At 44.0% G+C, this 20,767-nt stretch overlaps 1 protein-coding gene and 1 long non-coding RNA gene across 2 annotated transcripts in view; both read left to right on the top strand.

Moving 5' to 3' along the window:
• LOC130850411 (uncharacterized) overlaps positions 1–16,815 on the top strand; it is a 48,452-nt gene extending 31,637 nt beyond the window's left edge. Inside the window, exons 2-3 of the long non-coding RNA XR_009052880.1 lie at positions 7,618–7,694; positions 16,746–16,815. This is a non-coding gene — a long non-coding RNA (uncharacterized LOC130850411). The remainder of the gene's footprint in view (positions 1–7,617; positions 7,695–16,745) is intronic.
• Positions 16,816–17,405: 590 nt separating this feature from the next.
• ADRA1B (adrenoceptor alpha 1B) overlaps positions 17,406–20,767 on the top strand; it is a 52,632-nt gene continuing 49,270 nt past the window's right edge. The window contains exon 1 of the mRNA XM_057729927.1: positions 17,406–18,477. Within this exon, the coding sequence (XP_057585910.1) occupies positions 17,529–18,477 (949 nt within the window). The 5' untranslated portion in view covers positions 17,406–17,528. The remainder of the gene's footprint in view (positions 18,478–20,767) is intronic.

The following is a 20,767-nucleotide window of genomic DNA, read 5'->3' as shown; positions in this document are numbered from 1 at the left end:
CCCTTCCACTCTCTGTGGGCGTGAAGAGTCAATAAAATAATACGTTAAACTGCTTGGCTTAAGTCCTGATCACAGCAAACAACTAACAGAGGCAGTTGTAAATTTCATTACTATTATTGGTACAGATAGCAGTAGTAGTAGACTATTCTCACTGTTCTCTCCCAAGTATTATCCCACTTTAGAGGTGAGGAAACTGGGCCCAGAGAGATAAAGTGATGTGCTCAAAGTCCTTTAAGAATTGAATCTGCTGGTAAGAGCCAGCTAGCTACTCCAACGCACGGCGATTATTCTAGTAAGTCCTATGGGAGAGTGTGGGAAGGACGGACTATATCTCTCAGCTTCATTCAGCTCCAGACCCAGATAGGTGCCCTCACTGTGGTCGCATGACAGCTGGAAGACCTCCAGATCTTGCTTCGAACCTTATGTAGTCTCATCTTCAAATCCCATGAGAAAAAAGTCCCTGGGCCCTCATTGGCTCTGATTGGGTCAGAGTGTCCACCCCTAGAGCCACAGAGGAGGATCAGCCTGGGTCTGAGAGGTGGGGATCTTAGCAGACAGCTGTGGGTACAAAGTGATGTAGAATGGAGGCTAGGGCCTCAAGCAGCAGGGTGTGCATGCATGCGTGCGTGTGTGTGTGTGTGTGTGAAGTCTGAAAAATATTTGCCAAAATGTTTATCGAGATGCCCTGTCTGGATAGTGCAATAAAAAGTTGATTTCCCTTATGTTCTTTTTTTTTTTAACATATTAAGAATACTTTTTAAAAAATTTTTTGGAGTATAGTTGATTTATAATGTTTCCCTTTTGTTTTCTATATACCTTTTCATAACTTTACCATAAGCACATACAGTACTTTGATCATTTTTAAAGCTATTTTCATTTGCTTAGTAGTTAAATAATGCAAACACTATACAGTTATGTTAAGCATATTTATTTTTAAGAGTTTGGGGCTGGACATTCGAGGGCTCGGTTCTGGTTCTGGCTCTGAGTGACCACAGTCACGTCGCCTGTCTGGCCTTGGTTCCACCATCTGTGACGTGAGGGAGGAGCGACACAACCTCTGCAGTCCCTTCCAGCCCTGATACTCTCTCCTGCTGCGTACACACAGCAAGTGAGAAGGTGTGGGTCACCTGGGTCCTCGGAGACCTGCTTGAATGTGAAGAGAATACAGTTGACCCTTGAGCAACTTGTCTTGGAACTATGCGGGTCCACGTATACATGGATTTTGTTTCAATAAATACGTACTGTCTACAGAACTCCACAATCCCCAGTTGGAACCTTGGATACAGAAGGCCAGGGCTGACTGTAAACCCTCCCGTCTTGACCCCTAAACCCTTCCTCTCCCCCACCTCCCCACCCCTGTTATTCAAGGGTCAACTGTAATTGGGTTTTTTTTTTTTAACTGAAGTATAGTTGATTTACAATGTTATATTAGTTACAGCAAAGTGATTCAGTTATACATATACATGTATGTATATATATGTATTCTGTAATTGTTTCTTAATAGAAATCAGTTCTGAATAAAAATGGGTACATTTATGGAATTGAAAAAATTTCTTCACAAGTTGAATATGCTCCCAGAGCTGCTAAGAGAGCGCCCCGCCTCAGTGGAGACCAGCTAACCTACTCCAGCCCTGAAAAATCTCTCCCTCCCTAAGAGGGAAGAAGAATTAACAGTACTGACTGGGCCTACTATGTGTCAGGCCTAATATAAGGTGTATTATATACACAGTCCAGTTTAAACTCATAATGTGGTTAACCATCATTTGCTTGAGAAGCAACTAGATACTGAAGTCTCCCACACTGTTATTGAATGCCTGCCTTCGCATAAAAATCCTTGAGAAGAAGAAATGCTCTTTATCCATCTTTGTATGTCACTCAGACCCTAACTTAGGGCTCAATATGTATTTGCTGATCATTAGAAACTTCCTCCTATCATCACTGCTTCTTGGGCTCCATAGAGGATGATTCCTAATATCAAAGGTTTGACCAGCTCCTTGGTTAAGAATGATGATCAAATTAAAGCAGAGGAGAAAGAACAACAGATTAGGTCATTGTCCACCGTTGGCAGGAAGCCGTCGCTTTAAAGAGTTTTCCTGATACAGGGCCTTCAGGAAACAGGACGTTGGACAGGTTAGAAAGGCCAGGATTAGGGGTGACTGGAAGCGATGTGAGAGAACTGGGAGCTTTATTTTTATTGAAATACAGTTGCTGTACAATGTTATGTTAGTTTCAGATATGCTACATAATGATTTCATATTTGCATATATGATGAAATGACCACCACAATAAGGCTAGTAACCATCTGTCCCTGTACAGAGTTATTACAACATTATTAACCATATTCCTTATGCTGTATATCACATCCCTGTGACTTGTTTACTTTATAACTGGAGATTTGTACCTCCTAATCCTTTTCACCTATTTTGCCCACCCCATCACCCCTCTGTTTGTTCTCTATACCTATGAGTCTGTATTCCTTTTGTTTTGTTTGTTTGTTTTTTGGATTGCACATATAAATAAGATTCACGCAGTGTCTTTCTCTGACTTATTTCACTTAGGATAATACCCTCTAGATCCATCCATGTTGTCACAAATGAGAAGATTTCATTTTTTACAGCTGAGTAATATTCTAGTGTGTGTGTGTGTGTGTGTGTGTGTGTATACATATATCACATCTTTTTTTTTTTTAAGCTCTTTACTGGAATATAATTGCTTTACATTCTTGTAACAGCTTTTGAGGTACACCAAAGTGAATCAGCTGTATTTATACATATATCCCCATATCCCCTCCCTCCCGCGACTCCCTCCCAGTCTCCCTGTCCTGGCCCTCTTAGGCATCACCCATCATCGAGTTGATCTCCCTTTGTTATACAGCAACTTCCCACTAGCTATCTGTTTTATACTTGGTAGTGTATATATGTCTATGCTACTCTCTCACTTCGTCCCAGCTTCCCCTTTGCCCCTCCAACCCTGTGTCCTCCAGTCCATTCCCTGCAACTGCATCCTTATTCTTGCCCTGCCACTGGGTTCATCAGTATCTTTTTTTTTTTTTTTTAGATTCCATATATATGAGTTAGCATACAGTATTTGTTTTTCTCTTTCTGGCTTACTTCACTCTGTGCGACAGACTCTCAGTCTATCTACTTCATTACATATAGCTCCATTTCATTCCTTTTTATGGCTAATATTCCATTGTATATATATGCCACATCTTCTTTATCCATTCATCTGTTGATGGGCATTTAGGTTGCTTCCATGTCCTGGCTATTGTAAATAGTACTGCAGTGAACATTACGGTGCATGTTTCTTTTTGGATTATGGTTTTCTTTGGGTATATGCCCAGGAGTGGGATTACTGGATCATATGGTAGTTCTATTTGTAGTTTTTAAAGGAACCTCCAAACTGTTTTCCATAGCAGCTATACCAACTTACATTCCCACCAACAGTGCAGGAGAGTTCCCTTTTCTCCACACCCTCTCCAACATTTATTGTTTCTAGATGTTTTGATGATGGCCATTCTGACCAGTATGAGGTGGTACCTCATTGTGGCTTTGACTTGCATTTCTCTAATGATTAGTGATGTTGAGCATATTTTCATGTGTTTGTTGGCCATCTCTATGTCTTCTTTGGAGAAATGTCTATTTAGATCTTCTGCCCGTTTGTGGATTGGGTTAGTTGCTTTTTTGGTGTTAAGCTGCATGAGCTGCTTGTATATTTTGGAGATTAATCCTTTGTCCGTTGCTTCATTGGCAAGTATTTTCTCCCATTCTGAGGGTTGTCTTCTTGTCTTGTTTATGGTTTCTTTCGCTGAGCAAAAGCTGTTAAGTCTCATTAGGTCCAATTTGTTTATTCTTGATTTTATGTCCAATATTCTAGGAGGTGGGTCAAAAAGGATCTTGCTTTGATGTATATCATAGAGTGTTCTGCCTATGTTTTCCTCTAGGAGTTTTATAGTGTCTGGCCTTACATTTAGGTCTTTAATCCACTTTGAGTTTATTTTTGTGTATGGTGTTAGGAAGTGTTCTAATGTCATTCTTTTACATGTTGCTGTCCAGTTTTCCCAGCTCCGCTTATTGAAGAGGCTGTCTTTTCTCCATTGTGTGTTCTTGCCTCTTTTGTCAAAGATAAGGTGCCCATATGTGCTTAGGTTTACCTCTGAGTTCTCTATTCTGTTCCATTGATCTTCCTTTCTGTTTTTGTGCCAGTACCATACTGTCTTGATCACTGTGGCCTTGTAGTACAGTTTGAAGTCAGGAAGCCTAATTCCACCAACTCCATCTTTCCTTCTCAAGATTGCTTTGGCTATTCGGGGTCTTTTGTGTTTCCATACAAATCATAAGATTTCTTGTTCTAGTTCTGTGAAAAATGCCATTGGTAATTTGATAGGGATTGTGTTGAATCTGTAAATGGCTTTGGATAGTATAGTCATTTTCACAATGTTGATTCTTCCAATCCAAGAACATGGTGTGTCCCTCCATCTGTTTGTGTCGTCTTTGATTTCTTTCATCAATGTCTTATAGTTTTCTGCATACAGGACTTTTGCCTCTTTAGGCAGGTTTATTCCTAGGTATTTTATTCTTTTTGTTGCAATGGTAAATGAGAGAGTTTCCTTAATTTCTCTTTCTGCTCTTTCATTGTTAGTGTATAGGAATGCAAGAGATTTCTGCACATTAATTTTATATCCTGCTACTTTACTAAATTCATCAATTAGTGCTAGCAGTTTTCTGGTAGAATCTTTAGGCTTTTCTATGTATAACATGTCATCTGCAACGAGTGTCAGTTTTACTTCTTCTTTTCCAATTTGGATTCCTTTTATTTCATTTTCTTCTCTGATTGCTGTGGCTAAAACTTCCAAAACTATGTTGAATAATAATGGTGAGAGTGGGCACCCCTGTCTTGTTCCTGTTCTTACAGGGAATTCTTTCAGTTTTTCACCATTTAGAACAATGTTGGCTTTTGGTTTGTCATATATGGCTTTTATTATGTTGAGGTAATTTCCTTCTATGCCCATTTTCTGGAGAGCTTTTATCATATATGGATGTTGAATTTTGTCAAAAGCTTTTTCTGCATCTATTGAGATGATCATATGGTTTTTATCCTTCAGTTTGTTGATATGATGTATCACATTGATTGATTTGCATCTATTGAAGAATCCTTGCATCCCAGGGATAAACCCCACTTGATCATGGTGTATGATCTTTTTAATGTGCTGTTGGATTCTGTTAGCTAGTATTTTGTTGAGGATTTTTGCATCTATATTCATCAGTGGTATTGGCCTGTAATTTTCTTTTTTTGTGACATCTTTGCCTGGTTTTGGTATCAGGGTGATGGTGGCCTCGTAGTTTGAGTTTGGGAGTGTTCGTCCTTCTGCTATGTTTTAGAAGAGTTTGAGAAGGATAGGTGTTAGCTCGTTTCTAAATGTTTGATAGAATTCACCTGTGAAGCCATCTAGCCCTGGGCTTTTGTTTGTTGGGAGATTTTAATCACAATCTCAATTTCCATATTTGTGATTGGTCTGTTCATGGTTTCTATTTCTTCCTGGTTCAGTCTTGGAAGATTGTATTTTATATCACATCTTTATCCATCTATTTATGGGCACTTAGGTTGCTTCCATATCTTGGCTATTGTAAATAATGCTGCAGTGAACATTGGAGTACGTATATCCTTTCTAATTAGTGTTTTTGTTTTCTTCGAGTAAATACCCAGAAGTTCAATTGCCAGATTATATAGCAGTTCTATTTTTAATTTTTGAGGAAGTTCCATACTGTTTTCCATGGTGGCTGCACTAATTTATATTTCCACTAACAGTGCAAGAGCATTCGCTTTTCTCCACATCCTTGCCAACACTTGTTATTTGTTGTCTTTTTGATGGGAAACAAAAGCAAATAAGCACATGGGACTATATCAAACTAAAAAGCTTTTACACAGCAAAGAAAACTATCAATAAAACAAAAAGGCAGCCTGCTGAATGGGAAAAGATATTTGCAAATGATCTATTCAGTAAGAGATTAATATCCAAAATATATAAAAAACTAATACAACTTAATATTAAAAAAACAAACAACCCAATTTAAAAATGGGCAGGGGACCTAAATAGATATTTTTCCAAAGAATACATACAAATGGCCATGAAAAGGTGACGCATGAAAAGATGCTCAGCATCACTAACCATCAGGAAAATGCAAATCAAAACCACAGTGAGACATCACCTCACACCTGTAAGAGAGCATTGGGATCTTGGGCAAGGGTCAGTGTTGAAAGGAAGGGAGGATTGCCTAGAGGAGAATGGATTTCCAACACAAAATTCGCTAGAAAAATAGAAAGATTAAAGATATAAATATACAGACAATCAAACAAAGCAAACCTCATTGTACACAATTGTGCCTGCAAGAAGTTCTGGGTTTACAAATATATTAACACATATACACGGAATATAGAAAAATGGTACAAATCAACCAGTTTGCAAGGCAGAAATAGAGACACAGATGTAGAGAACAAACATATGGACACCAAGTGGGGAAAGCAGGGTGGGGAAAGCGGGGTGGGGGGGGGCGGGGAGGAATGAATTGGGAGATTGGGATTGCCATATATACATTACTAATAAGAAAAAATAACAAATTGTACACTCTAAATATATGCAGTTTATTGTATGTTAACTGTATCTCAATAAAAGTGCTTAAAAAAAAGAAGCTCTGGTTTTAGGGATGGGGTTAGATGTTGGGATCAAATAGTGGGTCAAAAACAAGAACAACAACAAAAAATGTCTAAACAGAGAAAGCCTATCGAAGGATAAAAGTTTCACAAGTTTTTCTTTATTTTGACTTTCAGTTAAGGCTGAAATCAACCTTCCCTTTTTATTCACTCGTTCATTCATTCAGTATATTACTCAGCTAATAAACATTTATTGAGCACATACAATCCATCAGGCAGTGTGCTAGCTCCTCAGATGGGCAAAAAGACTGCCTGCTCTCATTGAGTCTGAATTCTAGGCAGATATTGATCCAATAATCATGTGGAGGAGTAAACACCAACCAGGTGGAATGCCACGAAGGAGAGGGATGTGGTTTTCTGAGAGCAGAGGAGAAAAGAACCTCACCTAGACTGGGGTGGGGAAGGGCAAGGCAGTCTTCCTGAGGAACTGACCCCTGACTTGAGATGTGAAGAACCATAGGCCCCTAGTAAGGAGTAAGCCACAACAGGTGGAGGCCCAAGTTATTTTTAATGGGTCCAGCCATGGTAAAACTAGCAGAAAGCCTAAGTTTAAGACGTAGACCCTCCCAAGAACCCTCTCTATGAGACATTCAGCTAAGTCATTTATACTTCCTGGGCCTCTATTTGGTGATCTGTAAAATGGGGATGATGGACTAAAATGATGTTTCTCAAAATGTGGTCTGCTGGTCTTCTGCAATAGAATCACTTGGGTTGCTTGTGAAAAATATAAATTCCTGAACCTCACTTCAGACCTACTGGATCAAAATATCTGGGGCTAGGACCCAAGAATCTACATTTTAAGGCTCACTCTAGGTGACTCTTATGCTCAGTAAAGTGTGAGCATCACTGGCTGTGTAGGCAAACTTTTGCCTGCTAAATTCTCCCTATTTCTTTCTAAATTCCTAGGTTCCCAGTGGAGCAGCACCGAGAAAAGGTGAAGCGGGTAGTCCTCCAGACTGAGCAAAGGAACACTAAATTTTCAGGTGACAACAAAGGTTTGAGCTTTTATACCTGGAACTGGTCCAGCTGTTTTAGGGACAGCTTGACTTGAGAGAAAACAGCTCCAGACTGAATTTTTTTACTTGAAAATATATATTCACTGAAGTCTGTTCCCTACCCTTTTCCCTCCTTTCCTTCTTTCCCTTCTCATGGATCTGGTTCTCTCTGCAGTATTGGGAGTCAGTAGAAGTTCACATGGGTCCCCCTTCCTTCTCTGCCTTTCTAGGGCATGAATGGTCGGCCTCTGATGTGATGGTTTGTAGTCTGTGAGCCTCTTTGGTCTGATAGACACGGAAAGTTCCTGTTGACACTAATTGTATCAGGGACCAAGAATTACAGACTGAGAGCTGGCTGCCCTGTCTGCTGGATCAAGCCATTTCCCTTTCCCTCTGCAGAGCAAGCTCACAGGGCCCACTGCCCACACACCCCATTCCCCAAGGCCACCAACACCCGTACTGCCTCTGTATCCAACCTCACTTTGAGTTCTCTGTGTGAAGGAATATCTCCAGCAAGTCCTGGGCTCTCTAGGTGTAGTAGAGCCAATCTCACAAGTTGCTTCTCAAAGGCCAGGTGTGTTATTTCTGCCTATCTGATAGAATTCTTGTATCGAAATGAGATAGTGCATGTAAAGCACACAACACCAGCCTAGCACACAGTAAGCTCTTAACAAACGTTAGTGTTCTTTATATTTTTCTTATTTTTCCAGCCACTGTTTATTCAGGGCTATTTATAAGGGACAAAGAAAGAAATTATTTGTATCAACTGGCAAGTAAAGGGTTGAAAGTATCACTGAGAGATCAACTAGGAAAATCTGTACCTAAATATGCCAGATATTGAGAAACCTGTTGTACGTTTTTAAGACTATGCAAACATCAACAACAACTAAGACTTTTTGAGAGCTTTCTAGGTGCCAGGCAAAGTTTCATTTAATCCTCATAACAACTTAGTGCAGTAAATACTATTAAAATCCCCATTTTATAAATAAATAGAATCTTAAATAAATGAAGTAAAGTTACAAAGCTAGGAAGTGGCAGAGACTAGAATTTGATCTGATGCTTCATAAGCTACTTCCTTAGGTCTAACTGACATCTCTCATGCTGTCTTTGGAGGCTATATCTGTGCTTGCTTTCCCTCTCTCTCTCTCTCACTCCCTGAGATAAACAACAGTTGATTACTATCATAGAATCAATAACCTTTACAATCCTTAAAGGCAATCAGGTCTCCCACCCTTCTTCTTGCAAGAACTAAGGCTCAAGCCTTGATACAAGCCCTTGACCTCACTTAAGGGTCCCAGGGAGGGGTTAGGAGGAGAGATGCAACTCTCAGATCCAACCCGAGAGAAGGGCCCGTGTTTGTGTTGTGCGGTAGCACAGCGACCAAGCAACTTCTGCCTCTCTGACCCATGTCTCTGGCCTGCTGAGGTGCCCAGAAATTCCTGTCATTTTGTTTATCAGTGAGGTCAGCTTGCAGCCAAACTTGAGTTATCAGAGAAGTGAAAGTATCAACTTTGAGTCAAACCACCTCTGTTCTAATCCCATCTCTGAATAATCATGAGCAACTTAATCACTCTTATCCTCAGTTTTCCTCACCTGTAAATTGGAACCAATAGTGTCTTCCACAAAAGGGTTGTTTGGAGGGTTAAATGAGATGATGCCTATGTATTAGCTTGGCGCATTCTTGGTGATAACTGCACTCATAATTAATTAAATAAGGCTGTCGGAAGAAGGCAATGTTTATGTCTAATGGATAGCACTCCAAAGATTGGGGAGCTATTTGGAAGCACTTACAAGAACTTGTAATTCATACCGTGCAGCTAACTGCCATTATCCCAGGTGCACCTATCTAGAAGTTTCCACAAAATCTTCCATATATCCTACCTCCGAGCACTTACCAGGGCAGTCCCCCAAGAGGCAGAAAACCAAGGCTCCTCCTCCTTTTCCCTTCATCTTTTCATGACTCCCAAGGCAACCTTCCAAATCCGTTGGTCTGGCGTCCAGTAAACAGTTGAGAAACGCTGGGCATTTCCTGTCCCAGCATTCCTCAGGACACGATGGAGATGGGCAAAGAAAACTGCCTCTTTCTCACACTCCTCCCTCTTTTGCCATGCCCACGGGGCCTGAAGTGATGTCACACACATTTCCCAAGCATGCCCACCACCATCCCAGGGTCTCTGCCAGAGAAGGCAGAAATCACTCTATGATATCACTTTCTTGCCTTGCTCCCCAGGGGCCTGGTCGGTCTTCTCCAAAGCTGAGCTCTAACACTTTGTCCAGATACAATTTTTAGATGCCCCCAAGGAAAAAGGTTCCCACCACTTCCTTTAGACCTTTCTGAACTTGGTGGCTACCACAAGTTTAAATCCCCCGAAAGGGGTTGGATAGTTTTGTTCAAAGAACCCAAAAGAGAAAGAAGAGGAAGATTGGAGAAACATGAGACCTATGTCATGTACTCTTGTGTTTCCTTATTTAACTCACATCACTGTCCAATGTCAGGCATAATTCTCTCTGCATCCTCAGATGCACATTCCCGTTATTCATCTTAGACTGTGAGCTCTGGGAGGACAAGAAAGGCCAGCGTCCATTTACTTTATTCAGGGCAAGTTCTGCTCTATAATCAATGGTAAAACACTGGATTAGTTCTGTTGCTCAAGAGTGAAAGAGGTTACACCAAGATAGAGTTAGCAGGGGAGAGCCTCAGCAAACAAAAATAAGAAGTGACAGAGTGAAGATCAATTGATCAGGGGCCCCTGCCAAGAACTTGGCACTGAAGAAGCCCCTATAAGGAATTCAGAAAAAGTGTGGAGTAAAGCAATGTGTCCACAGCTTTCAGTAGATTCTCAATAAGGGCTAAGACCCAAAAAGTTAAAGAACCACTGGGAAGGAGGTATCCCTTTTCTTATGAAATTTGGAGGTGGGGAATAAGACCAATACACACAAAATGACAGAGGATATCAGTGTAGCAGTAGTTCTGCTTTTGGCTGGGTGTTTTTTACGAGCCAGGTCTCAGCCTAAGCATTTCAGGCGATATAGCTCCTTTCATTCTTGCAACTACCTATGTTGTTGTGCATTATCTCAAGAAATAGAAAGCATTATCCCCAGGTCTCAGATGAAAAAATGGAGGCTGAAAGAAGTTATGTAGCTTGCCCAAGATCACACATCTGATCAGTCAAAGATAGGATTCAAACTCAGAGTCCTTGTCAGGCTGCAGAAATTGATGACAGCAGTTGGGGGAAATAAAAAAAGGCCAGGGGGGTGGAGTTACATCTCCAGGCTATGGACCCCGGTTCTGCCTTAGGTAAATCCCTCCCCCTTTCTGGGCCTTTGTGTCCCTACATGTAAAATAAGAGAGTTAGACTAGGTCAACAAACACTTGATGCAACAATATTTATAGAACATGCAACAAACATTTTCTGTAAAGAATTAGAGAGTGAATACTCTAGGCTTTGCAAGATAGCCCATCTCTGTTGCAGCTCCACAGCTCTGCCGTGGCACCGTGAAAGCACCCATAGACAATACCCAAGCGAATGGGCATGGCTGTGTTCCAGTAAAACTTGATTTACAAGAACAGGAACAAGGCTGGATCTGTTCCATGGGATTATAGTTTGCTGCCCCGGGACCAGATGATCTGTAGGGTCCTTCTGCCTCTGACATTTCAGAAGTCCGGATCCTGATTGTAGCAGTGGAGCCTACAGGAGCCAATGCCTTAAAAAGTCAGCTGTATGGCGCCTATTGCTATAACTTTTGTTATGTTTTGCTTTAACCTTTGATGGTTTCAACAAATATGGTTAGAGAGTAAATCCTGGCAGTGGTAATACAAAGGCAACTTGGAAGAGCTTTAGCCCCCGCAAAATCTCTTTCAGCAACTGATACGGACAACGGCACCTGTCTTGCGAAGAGCATGGCAGCTGCGTACCCACCTTCAAACCAGATTGCAACCCAAAGACCATTTCTTGAGAAGTTTGGGGGCCAGCACAGATTTCTGGACAAAGTGATGGACAAAGCCCATGGATGGTAAAGGGACAGCCAGAGTCTTTCGAGCGAACAGCATATACTCCCCTTTGCCCTCAATTCTGCAGCACTGCGTGTTGGTGTTGATGTTGGTGACCTGTTTACCTTGTCCCACAGGAGAAGCTGCTAGGGCATAAGGAAGAAGGAGCCCTTTCTTGGTTCCAGACTCAGTAGGCTTTTCACACTCCATGCTTTGGCGGCCTCACACCCCAGCCCCCAGTTCAGGGCTCCCAGGCTCTCCCTGAACATGTGATGTGATTTCAGCCCCTGGATGACTTGGCAGTTAATCTTCACCAGGCAACTGCAAAGGGCTGCTCCGAGCTCTCTCTTGCTTACCAGGAAACGCGGTGCATCTAGAATTTCTGGGCTGAGGGAATCCTTGCTCACCAAAGACTGATGAATTATAATTACGAGAGAGCAAAGCAAGTCTGCCCAGAGGGAGCCGACATCCCTCACTCCTGGGAGCCTCTGACCTGCTGCCTTTGGAGGCAGAGGAAGTGCCTCTACTGCAGCCAGTGTCTCCTGCTCAAAAGAAAGGGTGCATCTCCTCTCTCCTACCTGGGCTACAGAAGGGGCAAAAATCCTCCTTCAGGGCTCCAGAGCCTCTAGTGTACCTCATGAAGCTAAGGCCTCACACTTCCAATTCTTTATCATTTTTAGTCTCATTTACTGGGTACTTTGTATTGCAGCTGGGCCACCTACCAGCCCTGCGGGCTTGGGCAACTGCTCTGAGACTTGGTTTGCTCCTCTATATGATGTCAATAATAATAGTGTCCACCTCATGATATTATTATCAGCATTCAATCATACAATGTACACAAGGCATTTGGGGCATAATGCCTAGCACGTGGTAAGCACTTAATAACTCCTGGCTGCTATTTTCACTATTACTCTGTGCTAGGCACTTCACACACATTATCACATTTAATCCTCACCTCAGCCTTCTGAGTTAGGCCCTATTATGATCTTCATTTCACAGATGAGGAAACCACAGCTCAAAGTGGTTAAGTGACTTGCCCAAGGACACACAGCTAGTAAATTAGTGGACCTGGGACATAAACCCAGGTCTGTTTGATGCCAATGTTCAGACTCTTAGTCACTTTACTATCCTGCCCAAGGTCACATTAGCAGCTATTAAGTAAGGGAAGTGGGATTAGACTCCAAGTTGGCTCTCAAATCCTCAGCAGACCGAGTGCTGGCTTGGGAGGCAAGAAAGCCTGATCCAGGGAGCTCCTCTGCAGAACCTCCTCACCCGGACAGCTCTGTCATGCCGTCCCTTCCCTGACCTCTGCCTCACTCAGGAACCTGATCACATTCTGTGTGTAATTTCCTTCAAGGCTAACACTGAACATTCTGCTGCCTTTTTTTTTTTTTTTTTTTAATCTCAGTCTGATGTAGAGAGAAGGATGCAAGCTTTGGAGCCAGACAATAATGCTATGAATACCAGTGCTGCTTCATTGAATGGGCATGGCCATGTCACAGAACCTCTCTGAACCTCAGTTTCCTCATATGTAAAATGGGTATAATTCCTACCTCGCGTTGTTGTAAAGATTTAAGTAAGTGCACACAGAGTACCTAAAACAGAGCCTGCCACATATTAGGTACTCTCTGAAGGGCGCTTTACTATCATCATCGTCTCCCATGGCACCTAGCTCAGTGCTAGGTTATTGTTTGCTTGATTTAATTCATCTTTGATTCCCCCACAGCACCTAGCATGGTCCCTTACACAGAGTAAGATGCCCCTGTATACAGCTGGTTGAATTGAAAGCTGGAAAGAGCTAGAGAGGGAACACTGTGTAAAACTGCATGATCACAGGTGAGCGATCTCCTCCCACAGGTCCTCTAAGCACATCTCTAAACCTCCCACAGCCTTGGTCTCCCTACAGGTCAAACTCAGTGGCTGCTTCTCCTAGAGGGCTCACAGAAATGGGAGTTTGCAACAGCAGAGGTTTCTAATGTAATCAGATGGATAATGAAAAGGTTCTTCTTCCCTGAGCCTCAAGTGAGTCAGAGCTCTGTGCTTGGCTTTGCCCCAGGGAGTACCAAGAAAATGAAATATCGTCTGTATCCTCATGACACCTAAACAAATGCTCAATTCCATGGGTCATATATCAGCCAGAGGGGTTAAGAGGCATCTCCAGTGAAGGGAGGAAAGGAGCAGCAGGGAAAGGACCATGAGCAAGGTGCTTAGTGGGGTCCTGGTACATGACTCCTGTTAAGGCTAATACCTGTTTGCCTTATGGTGGGATGTTTGTTTGCTTTCCTGAAAGACACTGGTAAATGACAACATGTCTGAAATCTACAAGCATTTTGAACCCCTCAGATCTGGCTCAATAATCCCTTCCACATCCTGACACCTGAATCCAGACATAAATTCTCATTTAGGTAACAAACTATCCTCTTTTGTAACAAGTATAAAACAAATCTGTATCTCAGACTTGCTCTTTTTTTTCCTGGCCTTTTGCCACTACAGAAAAACGTTGGATAGGCTAAGTTTTCACATCGCAGCTGGTTACTGTGATTATGTAGACACAGCCTCTGTAAATTCAATGGTGTGTTGCTGGCTGTTCAATAGCTGGTGAAATTAATGCCCAGGGAAGTGGGAAATGGGCCACCACAATCAAAATGTGGACTCAAAACTTGCTCTTCATTCTGCCCCACTCTTTCCCTCCCACATCCCTGTTTGTGTTCATCGCCAGCTTTCTGCCAGCTTACTGGCATTATCTTCCTCCTCTCACTCCCCCTTGGGAGTAAACCAGTTCAAGAGAAGCACCATCATCCTAGACTTAAAGATATATGAGGATGGTGGGAGCTGAGTGTATGAGACCCCACTCCCACCACCACTATGGACAATGCTGGGAGAAAGGGCAGCCAGATTGCCTTCAGAGGGCACTTTATCCAGCAAAGGAAGCTGACCACCTAAAACTATAAAACCTCAAAAGATCATCTGGCCCAGGCCCTATCTCCAGACAGATCAATACATGAGCCATCCAGGACCAAGGACAGTCTCTCTTCTTCATAAGGACCCCTGGCAGAGGCCTGCCCAAGTTGTCCCCATCTTACACCCCACTATATAAGTCATGCGTAGCTGCCATGCGTGACTCCTCTCTGGGGCAGAGGAAGGAGCACTGCTCTGTGGGCCAGGGAAATGGAGTTTGAGAACCAGCTCCGCACATGACTAGCTGTGGGAGTTTACCAATTTCCTCTGCCTCCTGGACCACCTCCAAAATGGGAAGATGAACAAACAAGCATCCTGATAGCTCTTGAAGAGCTTAATCACTATAAACCTGTGAATCTCTTATTTTAAAATCTTCAGATACAACTTAAGCCAGTTTAATTGAAATAGAAAACTTCTGTTTTCAGAGCTGTCTCTACCACAGATTCCTTAATCTCAGGGATCTCCCTGAAATTGTATCCTTTGTGCATTTGAGAGTCTGTAAATTTTGGTGGGAGAAGATTAAATCCTTCGATAGGTGTATGATAACCTACCACCTCCAAATATACATGTATATAATATGGAAGAGGTTAGGGTCCCACCTCTAGGATGAGGAGCTTAAATGTAAATCACCCTGAGTGGCTTCCTGGTTCCCCACCCCTGAATACCATGCTATAGTGATTATCAAGGGCAAGAAATAGGAAGTCCTAGATGCAGGATTCTGGATGAGAGTAAAGGAAGGCATCAGGCTTTACTTTTCAATCTCCAGCTGTCTCTACCCTTTGCTCTGCCACATCTACTAGCCATACAACCTCAGGAATGTACTAACTCTCTATGAACCATAGTTTTCTCAACTGTCGAAGAATGGTATGCTTCTCTTAAAGGTTCTTGTGAAGAATAAAAGAAAATGAGTAAATGCTTGGTTATCAGTGGAAACTCAATAAATATAAGTTCCCTCCCAGCACTAGTAGGTTGGGTCCCAAAATTGACTACTTGGGAGACATCTCCATCTATAACAATTAATCCACCCCTACCCCAAATGTAAATTGGTATTGTCACTATGGAAAACAGTAAGGAGATTCCTCAAAAAATTAAAAATAGAATTACCATATGATCCAGCAATGTCACTTCTGGGTATTATATCCAAAGCAAATGAAGATAGGATCTTGAAGAGATATCTGTAGTCCCATGTTCACTGCAGCATTATTTATGATAGCCAAGACATGGAAAAAACTTGTGTCCATCAACTGATGGATGAAGATGTGATATAGATAGATAGATAGATAGATAGATATAGATATAATTACATAGATATATGTGTATGTGTATGTTTTTATATACACACACACACACACGAGTATTATTCAGTCAAGAAAGAAATCCTACCATATGCAACAACATGGATAAGACTTGAGGGCGTTATGCTAAGTGAAATAAGTCAGAGAAAGACAAATACTACATGATATCACTTATATGTGAATCAAAAAAAAAAAAAACTCATAGAAACAGAGTTAAGTGGTAGTTACCAGGGGTTGGGGGTGGGGAAGGGCTGGGGAGAGTAGGGGAGATGTTGGTCAAAGGGCACAAATTTCCAATTAAAAATGAATAAGTTCTGGGGATCTAACGTACAACTCCTCGTTTCTTTCAGGTCTTGACTCAAATATCATTTAAGTAACATCCCTAGCACTGATATGAAATTTCAGATGTGCCCCCACACTATTCATTTCCCCAACCTTGCTTTATTTTCTCTGTTGTACCTGTCAGCATAGGGCACACCTCAGAATTTGCCTGCTTATTTGTTTTTCTGTCCCCTCCCACTAGAATGTAAGCTCTCCAAGGGCAGCAGTCTTTGTCTACTTGGTTCACTTGCTATACCTACAGCACCTAGAACAGAACCCAGGGCAGACAGTGGGTACCCAGTTAACAATCTGTTAAACGAATGAGTGAGTGAATGAATGAATGAATGACAAGAAACTTCCAAGTTTTATTTATGAGACCAGAGAGGTTTCACAGGGAGGCAAGAATGGGGTTTGGTCTCAGATCTGACTCAAGTCCCTCTCACCTGCCTAACCTTGGAATTCCTCCTCTTTTAGGTGCTACGCAAGGTGCATAGCCCCCTAAATCTGGGTGCTGACTCCAGACGCCCCTCATTAAAGGCAAGCACCCCCACCACAGTTTTGAAACTGCCGAGTGAATAGGAGAGAAAAGAATCCCAGTGGGCCACCTGGGGGTGGGGGACAGGGGGATCCCCACGCTCAGGTGGCTCTACCCCACCTCCCCCGCCTCTTCCCCTCCCCCTAGCGGCTGGCCCTGGGGGCGGTGGGGGCGCGGGCGGCCTCTGGGCCGAGCCGCGTGGCGGCGTCGGGGCTGCGGGCGCCTTCGCCGGACCCGCATTGCCCCCTAGTGCCGCGCGGAGTCAGGGCGCCGGGCTCCCCCGCCTGATGTCACCGCCGTGCAGTAAGCCCAGAGGCGGCTCATTGAAAGCAGACCCTCCTCGGCGCTGGCTGGGCGGAGGCGCGGCTGTCCGCAGACCTGCCGCGGGCCGGGCAGAGCCTGGCGCCCCCTGCCCCGCCGCCCGCTCCTCCCCGCCGCTCCCAGCGAGCCCGGCCCTGCGCGCCTGACGTGGACCATTAAACTTGGAGCTGCCGCCTCGTCCCCTCTCTCCTCCTCCTGCCTCTGACAGGCGAACGAGCAGCTCGGTGCAGGCAGGAGACGTGCTGCCGGGCTGGGCTGCCCGGGGGAGATGACTTCTCGCCAGGAGGCCGCCTCCGGGAAGAAGACCACGGGGGAAGCAAAGTTTCAGGGCAGCTGAGGAGGCTTCCCCGCAGCCCTTCCGAGCCCTGCCACCCCCCTGGCTATGGAGGGCGGACTCTAAAATGAATCCCGATCTGGACACCGGCCACAACACATCAGCACCTGCCCACTGGGGAGAGTTGAAAAATGCCAACTTCAGTGGCCCCAACCAGACCTCGAGCAACTCCACACTGCCCCAGCTGGACATCACCAGGGCCATCTCCGTGGGCCTGGTGCTGGGCGCCTTCATCCTCTTTGCCATCGTGGGCAACATCCTAGTCATCTTGTCTGTGGCCTGCAACCGGCACCTGCGGACGCCCACCAACTACTTCATCGTCAACCTGGCCATTGCCGACCTGCTGCTAAGCTTCACCGTGCTGCCCTTCTCCGCGGCCCTGGAAGTACTCGGCTACTGGGTGCTGGGTCGGATATTCTGTGACATCTGGGCCGCCGTGGATGTCCTGTGCTGCACAGCCTCCATCCTGAGCCTGTGCGCCATCTCCATCGACCGCTACATTGGAGTGCGCTACTCTCTGCAGTACCCGTCGCTGGTCACCAGGAGGAAGGCCATCTTGGCGCTCCTCAGTGTCTGGGTCTTATCCACGGTCATCTCCATTGGGCCTCTTCTGGGGTGGAAGGAGCCAGCGCCCAATGATGACAAGGAATGTGGGGTCACTGAAGAACCCTTCTATGCCCTCTTCTCCTCCCTGGGCTCCTTCTACATCCCTCTGGCGGTCATTCTGGTCATGTACTGCCGGGTCTACATCGTTGCCAAGAGGACCACCAAGAACCTGGAGGCTGGAGTCATGAAGGAGATGTCCAACTCCAAGGAGCTGACCTTGAGGATCCACTCCAAGAACTTTCATGAGGACACCCTCAGCAGTACCAAGGCCAAGGGCCATAACCCCAGGAGTTCCATAGCTGTCAAACTTTTTAAGTTCTCCCGGGAAAAGAAGGCAGCCAAGACTTTGGGCATTGTGGTTGGTATGTTCATCTTGTGTTGGCTACCCTTCTTCATCTCTCTACCACTTGGTAAGTTGGGGACTGGCCAAGGGGAACTGGTCATTTTCAGATCTTGGGTTTCCTGATGAGTTTAATATAAGGTTTTGGGGGGTTTTGGTTTTTTATGCAGTCTGTATGTGTTTGGAGGTTGGGGAATATTATTTCTTCTGCAAAGGCTTTGCAGATTGGGTAGCTGGCTAAGAACCAGCTCAGGTGTTAGTGGAACGCGCTGAGGTACAAGTCACTTGAAATAGAACCACGGGAGGAGAATCTGGTATGTGGAATGACTCATTCAACAGCCTTGGTTTAATAATTAAAAAGGACACCGGACTTGACCATCTCACCAGCGTGATTTCAGTAGTAATGATGTGCCGGCTAAGGCGGCGTCACTAACGCAGCATACAAAATAGTTAGTAGTTACCGCAGACATGGCATTTGGGAAACAGGGAAGTAGCTTGTACACAGAAAGGCAGTTTTCATTCAGCATCTCCAGGGCTCTAACAGAGACCCACGCTCCTCAAGAGCTTTGCAGAAGCTGCGTTCTCCCCCTCCTCCCTTCACCATTTGCTATCACCTCTGTGCACTCCCTTCATTATGAGTTAATAAGAGCATTTTACAGCCTCACAGCCCCAAACAGCCTTTATCTAAAGCTTGAGATTTGAAAGAGAAGAAGGATGGCCAGAGGGTCACACATCCTCAGTTTTCACCCCAAAATATTCCTAACTGTGGTTCTTTATGGAATGCCCAGGATTAAATTATAGTTGCCCCTCACCTTCAGCTACCAGACACCAAATCCTGCTCATTTGAAACTGAGCCCTTTCTCTTCTGTAAAAATGTGCCCATCTTCTTTTGTTTGGGGGTCCTGCTAAGCGAGTTGTCCAAAAGGCTACCTGACTTCCTCTAAGGATGAAGCCGAGGTCTAAGGTAAACCTAGAGGAGGGTTCTGTGACATGCTGTGCACATGGCTCAGGAAACACTTGTCCCTTTTCTGAGGCAATGATCTGCTTTTATTTCTTTTTCTATTCCTGGGGGACACTTCCAGAAAATGAATGGAGAGAGGTGGTCATGGCAAAGTCATGTGCTGTGGTATCAGAAGAGGCAAAGGCTGCTACATGCCGTGGACCACTAAACGCCTGCAGTCACACCAGTTGGACCCGAACATGAGCAAATCCCCTAAGTAACAAAAACCCTAAAGACACACTGATTTCAAGAGAAAGAGCCAAATGGCAAGAGGGCAAACTGATGTCAGGAGTTTCCGTTTAAAAATGATTTAGAAAAAAAAAAAAAAGGTATTTAACCTACTCTCGTATTGCCATTTCTAAGGCTAGCTTTTGAGTTAATGCTTTTCAGAAATATTTTCATTGTGTTAAGTGGAGAGGGTTTGAAGCTCTACTCCCAGTAATGATCATATCCCACTGCCCAGCTTTCTTTTTCTTTCCCAAAGTCTCAGGGTCCTCTTACAGGCTTGTCTGATTAAAGTGGATGACAGTTCACACAGCATTGGACCGTACAAAGATCATGGTTGCACATGGAGTGATTTGGCCACTAATTAGCCATATGACCTTGGGCAAATGATGACTTCTCAGACAGCCTCAGTTTCTTCATCTGCAAAATAGGGCTAATTACTGTTTGCTCCATGGGGTTTGCACTAGTGCATGGAAAGGACTTAATTTAATACAGTGTCTGGTACATAGCAAATGCTAAATGAAAGTTAGCTCTTAGTACTACAAACTAAACCCCAATAATGCTGCAGCTATAACTGTGTTTTCTCCTCCATTCAGTGGCCAATCCCATACCTGTTATAAAAACTCAGAAGGGAACTAGGTCTTTCTCCTTTGTTCCTTCTTCCCCCTGATCCTCAGCCAGCAGAGGCTGTGACCAGAGCATCCTCAGGAAAGACAAGGCCCCAGCAGGATACAGGAATGGATCAAAGTTACAGGCTTTCACTTTAGGGGGCAAGGAAAACAGATGAAGAGGCTGCCAGCATGCTGAAATGGAAAGAGCACTGCTCTGAGGGTCAGGGGCAATAGCGGATGTATGTGAGCTTTGCTGTCAGTTAGCTCTGTGAACCTAGGTGTGTTGCTTTAACTTTTGGGCTTCAGGTCTCACATCCAGGGAATGAGAGAGTTGGACTAAATCACAGGCTCTCAAACTTTAATAAGGATCAGAATCATTTGTGGAACTTGATAAAAATTCAGCTTCTAAGGCCTAACGCATAGAGAATCAGAGTCAGTAAATCAGAGGACTCCCGGGAATCACGTGTTTAACCAGCCCACCAGGTGATTCTGAAGAGGTAATCCGCAGACCAGGCTTTGAGAAG

This window comes from Hippopotamus amphibius, chromosome 1 (assembly GCF_030028045.1).
Source record: "Hippopotamus amphibius kiboko isolate mHipAmp2 chromosome 1, mHipAmp2.hap2, whole genome shotgun sequence".
Lineage (NCBI taxonomy): Eukaryota > Metazoa > Chordata > Mammalia > Artiodactyla > Hippopotamidae > Hippopotamus > Hippopotamus amphibius.
Note: the sequence above shows the minus strand (reverse complement) of the source record. Positions and strands in the feature narration are given on the sequence as shown.